This window comes from Chelonia mydas, chromosome 2, assembly GCF_015237465.2.
Source record: "Chelonia mydas isolate rCheMyd1 chromosome 2, rCheMyd1.pri.v2, whole genome shotgun sequence".
Lineage (NCBI taxonomy): Eukaryota > Metazoa > Chordata > Testudines > Cheloniidae > Chelonia > Chelonia mydas.
This window is the reverse complement of record NC_057850.1, coordinates 44,631,487-44,648,631: the sequence shown is the minus strand read 5'-3', so window position 1 is coordinate 44,648,631 and position 17,145 is coordinate 44,631,487. Positions and strand designations below refer to the sequence as shown.

The 17,145-nt window shown below is 38.4% G+C and overlaps 1 protein-coding gene across 3 annotated transcripts in view; it reads left to right on the top strand.

Annotated features, from left to right (window-relative positions):
• Positions 1-17,145, top strand: part of LRRC69 (leucine rich repeat containing 69) — a 54,240-nt gene that overhangs the window by 17,748 nt on the left and 19,347 nt on the right. For 2 of the 3 annotated variants that reach the window (XM_043539363.1, XM_007052949.4), the window contains exons 5-6: positions 2,031-2,102; positions 8,415-8,516. In XM_043539363.1, the coding sequence (XP_043395298.1) occupies positions 2,031-2,102; positions 8,415-8,516 (174 nt within the window). The remainder of the gene's footprint in view (positions 1-2,030; positions 2,103-8,414; positions 8,517-17,145) is intronic. The other variant, XM_043539362.1, reaches the window with a different exon arrangement.

The following is a 17,145-nucleotide window of genomic DNA, read 5'->3' as shown; positions in this document are numbered from 1 at the left end:
CTATGAAACTCAAGAACTGAAATATTCATGCCCAGAGCAGGGGAATTAGATGCTTGGCTACTTTATTTAATCACACATGCCATGTGCATGTACCAATTTAGGTTTCATAAGCATGCAGAGTTAGACCATTTTTGAAAATTAGCCTGTTAATTCTAGAAAATCTACAAAGAGGGCTATACTTTGAAACGTACTAACTAGTTGCCTGCTGAACAATGTGTGGTTCCTCCACTAATCTCATTTGAGAATCAAGAAGAGATACAGGTGTTTAGTGCCCTTGAAATCTCAGGGCACATTTCTCTATAGTGGTCCTGGCTGAATTGATAGAAAGGTTTTGAAAGTAATTGTAAAAAAGAGTGAAATAACATCCCTGACTGCAAGGAATCTCATTACATAAAGTCTGAAGCAATAAAGAACCAGAAGCAACTTATAATGCAAATTCATTGTATTCATTGTTTTGAGATATCCTAGGCAAAGACTTAAATAGACAATGTCAGCTAGCTTCATGATTCCTCAAAGTGACGCCTTTAAGAGAATATGTGGTAGCTCTGTCAGAGCTGGAAAGGATTCTACATACACAGGTGGAGTATAAACACCTTCATAGTGTGTGTATTATAAAACAGAAACATAAATGTAAATACTGTTCTGCCTCTTTATGGGTCAAATACATATAACAGCATTTCTCTCAGTCAGAGTTGGAAGGCTGGGTTTGCTTTAGTCAAATCTAAATAAAGGTCTAAAATGCATTAGATATTAAATGTTAAAAGTCTAAACTCTGGCTCATTCTAGTCAGCTTCCACAGAAGAAAAGTAACCTCACATACTGGTTTTCCTCTTAACTCAAGCCCCCCTTTGCAGATGCACAAAGCCCCATTGCCTTTTGAAAATTTGGTCCTAAATGCATATCCATTGAGAAATTTCATTTTGCACTTATTGTACTTGTGCTTAGCTTTCATTTGTCATCCTGTCAAGTTAGAAGAAAAGATAAAGGACATCTGTCAGTTTAAAATAATCAAAATAAATATGTATTTTTTGCCTAGCATTTTAGTTACAAATTGCTATATTATTTATGTTAGTAAGTGAGTGGTCTTCATCTTACGTTCTCAGGAATATTGCATATACTAATCCTGCCTGTGTCTAGTAGATTGTTTCTGATTGGAATTGTAATACTTTTTCTATTACCCCTTGCTCAGCACCAGTGGACAATCAACAGTATGTGCATCAAGGATGAGGAAATAAAATGTGGAACATTTAAAGCTTGTATGTGATGGAATTTGCTTTGTCTTGTTACAAAGAATACTGGAGTATTGGATGTACATTGCACGTTTGTCTTTGATTTCTGTATTCACTTTGTCGTCTGTAAAAGCCAATCAATAAAATGAATTGAAGGTGGCTGCCACAAAAGAAAATGTTAAAAACATTTGTTAATACCATTGTATCTTGGCAGCTGCTTTCAGCTACTGCTTAAGTTGACATTGAAAACACTTAAAAATACCAGCAGAAACTAAAATCCTGTGTATTCACACAGATGCAAGCAATTATCTTAAGAAATGAAAATTGAGTTAGATATTGAGGGCTGGAAACCAATAGTAATTCTGAAAGTGAAGGAGCTCTATTTAAAAGGTTTTTTTTAATTGGAGATAGTCTGAGAAATGTGGATTCACATGCTGCTCAGTGTGGTAAACAGGAAAAGCCTTGATGTAGAGAAGAAGATACCGGCATTATAAATAATTCAGAATGAGGTGCGAGGGAGGATGTGTGGGAGGGGGATAAGAGATACATGGGAATTTTGAATGATAAACGCAGGTGTTATTTTTATAATACCAAAAGAATGGATACCGTCTTCCCTTTTGTAATTCATTTTCAGTTTTCCTCCTGTTTTCTCTTTTATCTGCTAACTCAGTTTCTCTTCGTCAGTACTGTTGCTTCCTGATGCCTGAGACTGCTCTCTCGTCTCATGGGGATTTTAACTTCACGTTCACTGTTGTTGATATTTTTTAATTTTTATTACGTTGTTTCCCCCCTTCGATCTAGGGCCTTTGCAAACTGAGAAAACTAAGAATTCTAGATGTAGCAGGGAACAAAATTCAGATTTTCCCAATAGCAGTAAGTATTATTTTCTATATGTTATTCTCTAATATGAAATTTCTGCTGCAGATCTATTAAATGAATTATATGGGCAGCCTATGTAACTTGTAGCGATTGATAGCATGAGTTTCACAACACATTGAGTGAAAAGAAAAAAATATGTAGAGTAGTTGCATATAAACCAAACAAAATCTAATTGGATCTAGCAAAGTTATGTAAACCACAGTAGCTGTGTCTTAAACAGTCCATATAATAATAGCATTAATATAATTTTAATATTGCTAAATCAAGGAGCCAAAAGTTTCAAATTTAAAAATGTGCTTGGGAATTTCCAGTTGCTAAAGAATTTTTGTTTATGTCAAAATACAATCACACATTTCACCACAATTTGTAATAGTCTGCACAGTATTATGTTAGAAGTTTTACAAAAGGTCATGACTACAGTGTTTTGATTTTAATGTTGAGTGTATTTAGTGTCATATCTGGACCAACTGATCACTTGGAAAGGGGAATAAAGATAAATCTGTAACTAAAAAGATGTAGGAGAGTCCAAACAAAAATCCCACTCCTGTGGTGGGGTTTGTAGGCCACAATTTGTATGTTTTTTTGTGTCCTTTGTCCTCTGAGAATTATATAATTTGATATACCACTAACCAGTACATAAGCTCTTTCTGCTGCATTGCAATCTTTGTTTTTGGCATAGGAATCTTTTGCGTATGTGCGTTCTTTCGTGGCTGTTTTGAGTCATGCTCTTCTTTAATAGTTTGGCTTCCGATTCTTCTGGCACGTATGAGATAGTGGGGGAATGAAATCCTTTGATTTCAACTACTCTAACTTTTCTAGGTTTCTTTACATTTTGTTATTGCTGTGTCTATAAGATACATTATTTGTGAGTGATGACCTTTTTTCCAGAGGGCGTTGGAGAACATCTCCTTCCCGCTAGTAGTCAAATTCTGTGCGTTGTCTACTGAAAGTTACTATGTTATATTGAAATTACTGTAAATAAAGAAATTTTGCAAAAAAACAATACATTTGGTAGAGCTTTATTTTTTCGATTAATGTGTGTAGGTTTGAATGTACACATGCATTAACAGCAATAATCACATAACGGCATGACTAAATTACTTTATTCTGCTCAGGCAACAAAGTAATTTAGGTGTGCCCTCAGGTGATTATTATCAGAGGACTCATTTACAGCCTGGCACAGTTTCGAAACAGCAGGAAAGGTTATAACAAGAAACTGTATGTTTTATACAGGACAAAACAAGATGGTTTGAGTTTATAAATTTGGGGCCTGATCCTGCAAACCCTCACGTGAGTTATTCTGTACTCATGCAGGAAGGCCTACTCATATATTGAATAAGCACTACTTGTTTTGCAGCCAAGGCCAAAAATCATTTCAAAATTTTCCAAAAAAGCAATGCAAAGATGAGGGAGAAAAAGAATGGGGCACTGTAATAAATATGGGCCCTACTGTGGTTGTAGAATACTCCTGTTTCTAAGAGTGTAGCAGATTTAAATAGTAGTGTGCATTCTGTAACTAGGTGGTGCTTTATGTAACTATGTACATGTTCACTCTGGATGCTTACCTCAGGCTGTACATAACTGTAGCTTAAATCTGCATCACTATAGTCTATTTTTACACATTTAATGCATATTTAGTGTTCAGTTGTGCCTCATAGTCACTGGCCCACTTTTTAGGCTAGGGTAGCGCCTACTCCAGAGGAAGTTCCAGGAGGGTGTGTACTTCAAGAAGGCAAAATCAGAGTTTCCTGGCAAACAAGAGGGAGTGCGCCTAGTGCTATGCCCCTTTCAGGGATGCAGCCTATTCCACTCTACATTATCTGCCTAGGTTTCATTGGCCAGTGGTGTCAGGGTAGTTCAATAATCCCAGTTCCTCCTTACCCTTTGGTGTAGCTTGTGCTAGGACGGAACATTCCCTTTGTTTTAGTCAGTTCATGGATTGCAGTTGTGCCTAACTGCTGCACAAGCGGGCAAGGAGGCTTCTCATACCTTTTCCCATATTTTGCTAACCTGCAGAGCAGCTGGGAACAATCTGGCCCTTTATCGCACCTCTTTGGATTGATTTTAATAGCAACTCTTTGGTAATCTGAATTTGTGAACATTTAGCAATCTAGCCTATGATCATGGATTTAGTTCTAGTTTTTGCTCTCTAGCTGATTTCTCTGCTGCAAGAATCGTTTAGATACTTCAGTATATTTTTCCACAACTCTCAGGTAATCTTCAGGGCTGCTGCACATTTTGCAGTTTCTGGAGTCTTGGTTGATCCATCAAAGTTGAAGCTTGGCTAAGGATCTTTGAAAAAACAGGGATGGAGCAAAGAGGGGGAGAATGGAGTAAAAGGTTCAGGGTGGGGTTCTGTATTGTTAATTCAAAATGTAAATGTGATCCTCTTCCGTGAAAAAATATTATTTTAAGGGAAATTATTTACTGACTATTTAAATTTAATTTTAAGAGTCTGAACAGTTTTAGTTTGGGTGACTAGATGCAACCATTTTTTTTATAGGACAGCACTAGGTGCAGGAGGCTCATTTCAGTTAGCATTTTCAGTACAGTATTCACAGACTAAATTACTTCTGCAACAAGGATAGCCCTCCTAGCAACAACAGGTAGCGCTCTTCCTCTATTACACGGATACAATTTATGTAACTGAACAAGGAATTCTGATAAAGCTGTAGCGTAAACATTAGCAGCAAAATTAATCCGGAATATTTCAAGGCCTTTTTGTTTTCTTTTAAACAAAGTAAGTATATATAGGAAGAAATCTTTAGTGTATAAACATTCCTTTTGTGTGGTAATATCCATTTCAAAACTTTATGACAAGGTCTTAGGACTCTTTAGCAAAGTTCTTCAGCCACTGTGGGTATACTTTCATAAAGAAATTGAGAAGAGATGTGTCAGAGGAAACAATAAGCCCATACTAGGAACCCTTAAAAAGAGGAGATGCTCTATAATCAGAGGTTCTCAACCTTTTTCTTTCTGAGCCCCCCCCCCCCCATGCTATAAAAACTGCACGGCCCACCTGTGCCACAGTAACTGGTTTTCTGCATATAAAAGCCAGGGCCGTTGTTAAGGGGTAGCAAGCAGGGCAATTTCCTGGGGCCCCGTGCCACAGGGGCCCCTACAAAGCTACATTGCTCAGGCTTCAGCTTCAACCCCGAGTGATTGGGCTCAGGGTCCTGGACTTCAGCCCCATGTGGTGGGGCTTAGGCTTTCTGCCTTGGGCCCCAGTGAATCTAATGCTGGGTCTGCTTGGAGGCCCCCCTGAAACCTGCTCGAGGCCCCCTTAGGGGCCCTGGACCTCTGGTTGAGAAGTACTACTCTATATAATCTGAATCATGATGGTTTGCTAGGCTCTATGGGACCACACGTGATCAGAGTATGCAGTTTATTTTAACAGATACACAGACGAGCTGTTCTCGTTTTCTCATGCCAAATTGAAATTTGAATGGCTCTACAATCTCCAAGAAAGATAGAGCTGTTTCAGCTGTGCTTGTCAGAGTTCTATCCCTGAATTCAAGAGGGATTCCCATTACGTCACGTGATATGAGATCAGACTTGGTGACATCTGTGTTCTGGTAGTATAATTCTAATGCAGCAAAATAAGATAGAAAAGCTTTATTTATTAATGGAGCAAGTGGGAAAAAGGTAAAATAATAAGTGTCTAATGATTGAAATGTTGATGAATTCCAGCAGTTTTGAGGGAAGTCTTCCCCTTTTCTCATTATCCATGTTCAGTCTATCTCTGTATCTATTTCAAAATGCAACACAAGAGATAGGTCTGTTTTCTGTATAGCAGAACAGAAACCTGACAGCCTTTTGTTTTCTGTGTAAGAAAACAAAGACAAAACTCTAGAAAGTGCCTTTTCCCCCACTGAGAGAAATGTTGAATCTTTTCTCTTCTGTACGTTTATTTGGCTACAAAAACCCATTAAAAGAGTTTTTGCCCAGAAATAGTTTTGGCCAAGAGGGAGATTGTTTAGCTTTCCTCTAGGTTTACTTGGTGAGCCATAATTCTCATGTCAGTGTATACAGTGTTTATTAATGTAGGACATTTGCAACTTTCAGTACTTCAACTTTTCTAATTATCTTTTATATAGCAAGATAGTTCCCAAAGGGTTTATTATCCAAAATCTAAGTATTTTCATAATTTTGTTCATGTTTTCATAATTGTCCGTCTCTGGATTTTTGTTCAGTGGTCACTGGAGTAGAACTCAATTTTTCAGCTTTGTAGGACGTTTCTTCTAAAGTTTCTCTGACAATGATTATTGATTTTAATGAAATACCTAAACCAGCGGTTCTCAAACTTTAGCAACCCGAGGACCCCCATTTTGATTTACATTTTTTCGAGGACCCCCCAAGCCCCACACTCCACCTCAGGCCCTGCCTCCACTCCACCCCTTCTCCCAAGGTCCCACCCCACGTCTTCCTGCTCCTGCTCCATTCCTGCCCCTCCTCTTCCCCACCTCTTTCTGTCTCCTCCCCTGAGCACGCCCCATCCCCACTCCTCCCTGGCCCTCCCAGTGCCTCCTGCACGCCGCTGAACAACTGTTCCGTGGCGTGCAGGAGGCACTGGGAGGGAGGGGAAGGAGTTGAGGGAGGGAGGAGTTGATCAACGGAGCCCGCGGACTCCAGTTTGAAAAATCCTGACCTAAACCATTTCAGCACCGTTTTCGGTGGCTGCGTTTTTAGTAAGCTTCCTTTGTCCTGGGATATCTACAAATTGTCCCAAATTAAGACCCCTTGCAGACAACTTGTTCTTAAATGCCTGTACTTTATATGTAGGCTTGGCAGAATTTGTTTTTTTTTTCTTTAAAAAATTAATGGATAATATTGATTTTTATCAATTTAAATTTTCACAGTTGCAGAAAAATAGGGGGTTCAGACATTTATTTACTGACAATAGACATTGAGATTAAAAAAGTTAAAAGCTTTATAAATTGTTAAAACACAAATTATCAACACCACGTGTCAAAATATACAAAGTAAATATCCTTAAATCAGCAAATCATATCTGTTTTGACTATTCATTTGCTAGATCATTTGTAACAAGTCTTGTTCAAAATAAGGCTTGCCCTGAAATAAGACTTTATATTTTTCTTAAAATAAAGTCATTACTCTTAGAAAAGGAAACAAGAATGAGTACCACTGATCTTATAATAGACTTTCAGATACTCTATTAAATTGTCCTTGAAGCTATTAACTGAGGGAACAGATTGTTATGTGCATTATTCCAGTGTGCCTATTATATGTTCCAACTATGATTCAAGAGAAGTATTTGTGTACCCGCTGTTCTATTTTACTGGACAAAATGAATTAGATAAGAGCAGTACAATTTTTTTAAAAAAATATAAGATTAGCAGATTGTTCCATTTTTGTTGGTGAGGGAGCCAGAAACAGAATCTTTAGTTTTACGTGTTTTCTTTATACACAGTGAGTTAAATTATGTCGTGCTTTTATTGACCTCCATGCATTTTTCCACAGCACTGTATACTTCAGAAATAAGAATTTGTTAGGCATACCGTAAAACAAGTGAACAGTGAACTTAAGTTTCCGTGTTTGATTAAGCCTATTTCACTTAGGCTTTCTTAGAATCCTGGACCACTTCTGAATAGTATATATGGGAATGATTTGTCCAGTCTCATTTCATTTTTTAAATATTTATTTAGAATTTTTTAAAAAAATGAATAAATTCTTGCTATATAAATAAATAGCAGAGACCCAACAATAATCATTACAATAGCAAACTTTTGCTTAGAGAAACTTTATACAGATCTCTCTATTTAATAGGGAGTTACTTTATTATACAATGATCATCTTTACACTATACGTGACCTCAGTCACACTCCAAGCCTTTCACTTCCCTCTTTACCTTGAGAGGGTATTCCACTGGGATTGTAGAGTTGAATACGGGAGCGTCAGAATTAAATGCATGTGGAGAAAATCATTCCTGTTTAACAATAGAGGACAGGTTTTTTAATCATTATTTTAATAGTTTCCACTGTGTTAAATGCAGAGATTTTGATAATCTGTAACTATCATGTGATTTTAAATAATACTCCAGGCACAAGATCTCTCTTGTAGAACAACCAGTCTTGTCTGATTTACATTTTTATATTATTTATTAGCAAGAATAATGGAATATGTATTTCACTTAAATCTTGTATGTTTTTTCCAGCAGATGAGTATATCTCATGCTTTCTTTACATTCATATTTGTTAATTTGTTTTCCTTATTTAAATAAAAATAGCATTTGAGATTTTTGTTATCTTTTCTGACATAATTACACTATTTATTTTATTCAAATAGATGGAGGACCTTATGCTGATGGAACTTTACTGTGAAAATAATCCATTGCTCCAGAAACAGCCTGTTTCTGCCATACAAGAGGAAGAAGTTTGGTCTCTTAAGGTGAGCAATGAGATAATTCAACTAATACCTTCATAATTTTAAAAATTCAACATTTAAAATAAAAATAAAGATTGAATAGTATTCTTGTCAATCTAACAATTCTAAACAGTTTCTGAATCTCTGTTCAGGTTATTCCTTCATGAACTACATGGTTTGGTCAAATTTTCTTTTGTCTATAAGATTGTTTGATCATAGCTGATTATAACCATTGTGCTGAAGAATGTAGGAGAGGTAGAGGTGAAAAGATTGAAGGGAGAACAGATGAGGGCATTGGCATTTACTTAGCAACCTTTCATTTATGTTTTCATATTGCTATAAAACAAAATTCTGCCCTGACCAAGGGTTTTATGACGGCAGCCTGGGAATAGCAGTTTAGGCAGTAACAGTAGATGATCGTAATGGTCACTTCTGGCCTTAAAAATCTGCTTCCAGTTTGCTGTTATATGATCCTTAGTTATTTGACTCAAATGCAGGCAAGATACTGAGCTTTAATCCATAGCAGGTACAACTCACTGTGTGACAGCATCATTCATCTCTTTTTGTCAGCTTATTTTTTTCTTTGGAATTGTAAGGCTGCTGAAGGATGTTAAATGATGATATTGAAGCTGCTAATTCCAGCCATTACCCAGATTCTGTTCACTCCTCTCAGAAGAAAACTTGGCTGTAGTGGTTCATGTGTTAATCATCTCAGATAAAAATTTTTATAAGCAACTTAGGCATCATTCATTTTCATTGAAAATGGGAATTAAGTTCCACTTAGGCACTTATGAACATTTTACCGATCCAGGCGAAAGTACTGTAATTCTTTCTCAGCATGGACATGAGAGTGACAAAAGTTGCGGGTAGTACACAATTTGGTGGCTCTTCTCTGAAGTTTTATGTTACTAGCATTCTTCAGGAAATCATTCTCCATTTTACTACCACTGTTGCAGTTTCACCACTAGTAACTGGTATAAACCATCTGCAGGCATTTTTGTCACTCATTTCTACCTGCTCTGAGGTACACTGGAAGTAGTGCAATGGAATGAGATCTCTTGAAAAATGCTGGTGTAGATGCAGCCAGAGGTCCTATGCTAGTGCTCCATAACCTGTCCTGGCACTCTGTGCACTACTGGGTCTAATTCATTGTTCTAATGTATAAAATCCTCAGTAGGCTACACCCAGGTTAACTCAGACTGCTTCTTGGTCAGGAACCCTACACTATAGCTATCCCTCACCAGTTATCAGAACGTTGATACAGATTTGAGAAAGTAGAAGGCAAAGCCTTCTTAACCTCAGGTCCAGGACTGTAGGACACCCACTTAAAGGAGATCAGAGAATGCCAGCTCCAGGTTACACTGCAAGGCACATCTCTTTGCAATATAACCCCTCTAAAACCAGAACAATAGAAAAGTTTGTGATGTACTCAAAACTAGCAGCTCAAGATCAAGCAGAACAGAGAGATGACATCATGCTCATGGGAGGAGATTTGAGAACATCTAGTTTAAGTTGGAGTACTTATTGCCCAAGGCAGCTCTTAACTGCATTTTTAATACTTTTATGCTGCTTAGATAAGGCAGTGCTAAGCAGCTTATGAATGCTGGTAAATAACCGTGAGCCAGCTTCAGTGTGATGGTACTAAATCTAAGTCAAAGAGATGTTTGCTGTGACAAGTATCTTCTTGTTATAAATGCTATTTGTAAAATCTGTTTAAAATACAAGAACATATTAAAATTTTAATGAATTGTCAGTCTTTTTTGTTCTCAAGGATGGGGGAGGTTCTTACTTGGCATGCACTCCAGCAAACTCCTATTGATATCAGTGAGAGTTTTGCTTTAGTAAAAACTGAATGAAAACAGAGCCAAGACCTTGGGATTTGGCCCCAGTGGTACCTGTTACACAGCCAGGAGTTTGTTTTGGATGAAAGCACAATATGCTCAAGGCTAACACATGTACATGATTTACATCCATACTCTTGTTGTAGGTAAGATCAGATTAATTAGTTTTTACCTCCAACAAGAGCAGGTTCTTTTCAGTGGAACCGGGTAATAGAACTGTAGAGTTCTTTGGCTGTGTCACTGAGCAGTCAATCCTACATATTTGTCGATTTCTTAATTTAATTTCTATCTAATTACAGTATGTAAAAGTTAATAATTTACTGTTTTCTCATGCAGTCAATCCTACATATTTGTCGATTTCTTAATTTAATTTCTATCTAATTACAGTATGTAAAAGTTAATAATTTACTGTTTTCTCATGCAAACTGTGGTGGGCCTGAGGTTTTTATGTAGTAATTAGGGCTGTCGATTAATCGCAGTTAACTCACACGATTAACTCAAAAAAATTAATTGTGATTAATCGCAGTTTTAATCACACTGTTAAACAATAGAATACCAATTCAAATTTATTAACTATTTTGGATGTTTTTGTACATTTTCATATATATTGTATTCTATGTTGTAACTGAAATCAAAGTGTATATTTGTGATTATAAATATTTGCACTGTAAAAATTATAATAGTATTTTTCAGTTTCTCTCATATAAGTAGTGCAGTGCAATCTCTGTCATGAAAATGCAGCTTACAAATGTAGATTATTTTTGTTACATGACTGCACTCAAAAACAAAACAATGTAAAACTTCGGAGCCTACAAGTCCACTCAGTCCTACTTGTTTTTCAGCCAATCACTAAGAGACAAACAAGTTTGTTTACATTTACAGGAGGTAGTGCTGCCCTCTTCTTATTTACAGTGTCACCAGAAAGTGAGAACAGGCATTTGCTTGGCACTTTTGTAGCCAGCATTGCAAGGTATTTATGTGCCAGATATCCTAAATAGAAGTCTTAAAAGAGCAACACTCTGATGCAGAAACTACTGACCCTGAACCACCAAAAAAGAAAAACAACCTTCTGCTGGTGGCATCTGACTCAGATAATGAAAATGAACAAGCATCGATCCGTACTGCTTTGGATTGTTATCAAGAAGAACCCGTCATCAGCATGGACCCATGTCCTCTGGAATGGTGGTTGAAGCATGAAGGGACATATGAATCTTTAGTGCATCTTGTGATGCCTGCTACAACAGTGCCATGCGAACACCTGTTCTCACTTTCAGGTGACATTGTAAACAAGAAGCGGGCAGCACTCTCTCCTGCAAACGTAAACAAACTTGTTTGTCTGAGCGATTGGCTGAACAAGAAGTTGGACTGAGTGGACTTGCAGCCTCTAAAATTTTACATTGTTTTGTTTCTGAGTGCAGTTTTTTTGGTACATAATTCTATATTTGTAAGTTCAAATTTCATGATAAATCAATTGCACTACAGTACTTGTAGTAGGTGAACTGAAAAATACTTTTTCTTTTGTTTTTTTACAATGCAAAAACTTGTAATCAAAAATAAATATAAAGTGAGCACTGTACACTTTGTATTCTGTGTTGTAATTGAAATCAATATATTTGAAAATGTAGAAGACACCCCAAAATATTTAAGTAAATCGTATTCTATTAATGGTTAACAGTGTGATTAATCAAATGATTAATCGTGATTAATTTTTTTAATCGCTTGACAGCCCTAGTAATAATTGTATGATGTACATACAGTAACTGTATGTGAAGTACTTAGTGAGTGAGTCACTATGTAGCTATATTGCGTTATTGAGTTTTCCCATATGAATATATTGGTTTAGTTTAATAGAGGCTGTTGGAAAAATGAGCAGGAAGCACTAGAGAAGTAGCCTCAACAAACACTTGTGGGCTATTACAAGACAATGGTTGAGCTATTAGGACTAAAGATGCTACTTTCTGTCAAAGTCACATGGCTGTTTTGCCAGTGCTGGAGCCTAGAGATCAAAGGAATATTACACATTTAAAAAACCTGGAAAAAGGGAGGGAGTTGTCAGTGAGCGACTCCTGCTGGGAACAGACTGACACAGACAGGTCCTTGCGGGCATGTCTGAAGGCTTGGGGCCTTCCCAAGCTTCCACGGAATGGTAAGCCTTAGGGAGACGCCATGTGTCTAGACTGTTTATTGTTTTAAGATCTTTTTCTCTGAAATGCTTTCGTTATAAATAAACAATACGTTGTTATAAGAAGGCTGTCTGGTCCCTGGGTGCCACTGATCATAGCTCCCAAGGAATAGAACCACAGACGAGCAAGTCAGGCTTCCAGAGGTGGTAATGGTTTCACCACGCAGGGAAGAGAAATGAAGCTTCAGTCATTAGTCTTTTAAGATCCTTTCCTCCGGGCATGTGTTATTGTCCACAAAACAGTATCAACTGAGAAACAATGTGCAGTAATTCCCATAGGCTTTTTCTGCTTTAACCAGCCAGGAGGGGAGAGGACACAACCTTCCAAGTTCCTCTTTGACCCAGTTTCTCCTTCCTTTTATACTCTCCTCCCCACTCCCTGCAGCCATATGCCAGCAGGAAGACCAATAATACCATTGTCATGATGGCCTTTGCTCAATATGATATATTTGCATATTCTTTTTTTTGTACATGAGGTCTCCCTTGGTCTTAATAAGGAAATTTAGGAATATATTTAGTAATACAAATATTAATTGTTATATAAAGAAAGCATTGCAGTGCACCAGCCAAAAAGAGTAATTGTTTATCTCTTGGAAACTTACTAAGATTACTTATGTGAAAATGTTAACTTTAAAAAAAAGTCTAGTGGAGGATATATCAAGAATAAGCTGGGCTTCTGAGGTGCAGCAGATTACTGTTTTTTGTAGCTTTTATAAAATTGCTATTGTAAGCAGGGTCTGAATGAGCTCTCTTCTGACACCTAGTGATGAGCTTGGGGAAAATACTTCAAGAACAGACTGTATTTGCATAAACACAACTACTCTGCCTAGGTGTGCAACAGAGGGAACTGCTCTGCCAAAATGATCAATTGTGGCTGGTGTTGGGTTACAAATCACTTTTAGTACTGAGTGTAGGGGTAATGGAATGTTGTTATCCTGATTGTTTGAGTAAAGGGCAGCAGAACTGTACTTAGCCTGCTCTGATTGAGGGGGTCACTCTCAACTAAACCTCACTAGCTAAGAAGGGGATAGGGATGCCAAATCCCAGTGAAAGGCAGGGAAGTGAGGACAGGTGTTTGTACCTGGTGGTGTGGGCTCTGCCTAAAGAGTTGTAGGCATCATTTGACTGTCCCCCCCCCCTTCACTGTTTAAAGGTGTAGGCCTGTCTTGTCATAAGTAACTTGCCTCATTTCTTAGTAGGCTTGATAGTGAAGGTGAATGGAAGGTTAAGTTGTAAATAGGGGCGAGACAAGCAGTATGCTGGAGTCAAAATGTCTGTTCTAGCTAAGATAAGCAGTAACAACCTGATAGGCATAATGGACAAGATAAACGTGGAATATAAAGAGCAGGAACAGCATATGGACAAAACATGCTATACAGGGATTGGTTCCTGCAAAGTAAGCAATCCAATCCAAAACGATGTGATGTAATGTATAGCAAATGCAATATCGTGTGTAAATGTATATAAAGGAAGAGGTTTTCTGTTTAATTTTGGATGTGTGGTATGGCCTATACCCACCCCTTTATGCTTGAGTCTGATCAACTCAGTGTAGCCTTGCTGTATGCCAAATAAAGGAACCTGAGTAACGAAATCTTGAGTTGAACTGAGAATTTTGGATCCCAGAAACTGGATAAAGTGTTCTCCCAGAACTGGACAATGTGTTCTGGCTAAACCAAGTGGAAAAGGTCTTGGAGGGAATCCCAACAAAAGGTAGAATTGATTAGACTCAATTGAGAGTTTTTGTTTTGTTAAGTGATTAGTAGACCTGAAATCACTGATAATCAGGTCTAGCTGCTGAACCTTAGAGCTGGTGAGGGACAGTGTTGCGGTGAAAGAGACAACCCATCCTGCAGTGAGGTTCACCACTGCCTGCTGAAATCACTGACAGCTGGGTTAACTGGTGGAACCAGTAAAGAGTGGCAGCAGCAGTGACAGAGTGAATGGCGGCAACTGTGAGTCAGTTGCAGAGGCGGCAGCAGCAGCTCAGTCATTGCTTGACACTGGTCCCCTGGGAGGGAGGTGAACTCACTCTCTGAACTCTGGGCCTTTGCTGACCAAAGATAGCAACTGAGAGCGGGGTGCCATGGAGGGAGAGCGCAATGGCAGATTAAAGGAACATTTGTTGGACTTTTACACCACAAGATGAGAAACTGAGGCAAAGGACACTGCCCAATATACTTTGGGGTGGGTGTTTGTTCATGGTCACGTGCTTTTGAATTGTGGTTGTGGTGTTTTCCCAAATTAATGCCAGGTTCCTTTTCCCTTTTTATTAAAAGTTTTCTTTTGTTATACCCAGACTCCGTGTTTGCGAGAGGGGAAGTATTGCCTCTTAGAGGCATCCAGGATGGTGGTAAATTTTCCCAGATTACAGGGTGGGGTCTGGAGCCAGTTCTGTTTTGTATTGTTAAGAGGAACTGCTAGATATTGAACCCAGACCTTGGGACTGCCAACTCCACCTGGCAGAAGAGTTACACTACAAATATATTAGCTTACCCTTTCAGTTTAGTAGCAAAATAATCTTCATCGTCAAGGATTTCAAAGACTAACAGAACATTAACAAAGGCCTATAAATTAAAGTAATTAAGCTGTGATGATTAACTTCAGTAAAAGTTTCAAGGACTTGAACAATCTAGACTATTGAGTAGTGTGCCACCCTTGCCCTGCAACCTTGGCTGCCTTATGATGCTTTGATGAAGGAATTCCCACGTGGGCTGCTCACAAACAGCCTTCCAGCATGCAAGCCACTCCCTAAGTGTTTGCGAGTAACTGCAGCTTGCCAGCCACATTTAAATTACTCTCTGGCTCTCACCAGCCTTCGTTATACTGCAGTTGTCCCCAAACTTTTGAGGGTTGTGCCTCTCCTTACTCCTGTTGGTGCCAGCCAGGGCTGGGGGCAGGGCCGCAGCTCAGGGGGCAAAGAGGCTGAGGCTGGGGCCACAACTGGGGCTGGGAGTGGGGCTGGGGACAGATCCAAGGGTGGGGATGGGAACGGACCCACGCCGAGACTGGGGCGGGCCAGGAGCCGGGGACGTGGCTGAGAGCAAAACCGGAGCAGAGCTGGGGGGGAGAGGGGTTGGGTGGCACTTCCTTCCACCACCCGTGGAGGCTAGCCCAGGCCCCGCTGCGTACCCCCGAAGGTTCCTCTGTGCCCACTAGGGGACCTGTGGTCTAAGGAAGTCTTAAGATAGTTTTAGTCCATTCATAAAATAACCATAATTTTCCAAAATCTAGCTTTCTCAAATACTAAATCTGAAACAGAGGGAGGGAGGCCATGTATTCTCAGAATACATTATCTCTTGATAATGCTCATTTTGCTTGTCGATTATCAGGATTCTAATACATTGAATTGTACTTCCTCTTCATAATGATGGATTGAAATGCTCTTGTGTCCCTAAAACTCATGATTTTATGAGATGGTGCTGAAAAGTCATATATGCCGTCCATTCAGTGGCACTAAGAATATTAATGATGCATGAATAGTTGGGAAATTACAAGTTACATTAAAATCAAGTTGTATAAGAATTTTATAGAAGTCTATTTCTTGGAAAAGAAACAAGTGTACTTTGTCTTAAAGGCACAGCTATAAAGAGAATGATCTTATGAGGACTGGCCAGTTAGACTTTCAGGTCCACATTAATATCTGCACAGGACAAATATGCTGTAGTTTTGGTCAGATTTCTTCTTTGATACACTTGTATATGAGTATCTGGAAAGTCCTTTTAGGCTGAGCATTATATGAACAAAGTAATGATTTAAAGCTTGCTCTAGTACACTTTGCTCCACCAGAATCCCCACTGAAATTCAGTGAGAGTTCTGCCTATGTCCGGATTGCTGCATTAGTCTAAGAATGCAATACTTGAACAAAATTTAGGAAGTATTTTAAGCATATAACATATCCATTACATTTAAGTTGAATATTAGGTGATGAATGTAGACAATAAAAAATATAGTAAGTTAAGTGGTGACTTATACAGTGCCATAGATGTGCATGACCATGTGTGGAACAATAAGACAGTCCTTGTCCAGAAAAATGTGCAATCTAAATTTTAAAATAATCATGATGACAAAGGGATTTGGGGGAAGGGAGGAAGCTAGGAAAACAGAGGACAAGAGCAATGTAAATAAGATGAAACAGTTGCTTGATGGCTCTAGTAGGGGCGTTTTTTGTAGATTTTCTTTGCTGTTTATAAACAATTTTTTAAAATAATCATAGTAATTTTTTAAAAAATTCCTTAATTCCTTTTTGTGCAAAAGTGACTGACTGTGCTAATGGAGGTGGAAGGGTCATGCATGTGAGAACACAGCAGGATGTAAGAGGGATTTGCGGTGTGGGAAAGAAGAAAAAGATGAAAAGGGGAGAGGGAGAAAGTGAGAAATGTGAAGAAAAGTTCAGGTGGCAGCAAATTGACTGAGCAGCACAGAGTTAATGAACTGAATAGCAATGGCAAAGTTGCAGTGGCAATGACATTATGGACAGTGCAATTAATGGCAGCAGCAGTACACGTAGTTCACCATTGTTCTAACTGCTAATTGGTATTTAGGTGCATAACGTGATTTCCAGTGTTGGGATTAGTCATCATTCAGTTTTAGGTGGCAAAATAGTATTTATTTTGACCTAATACCACATATT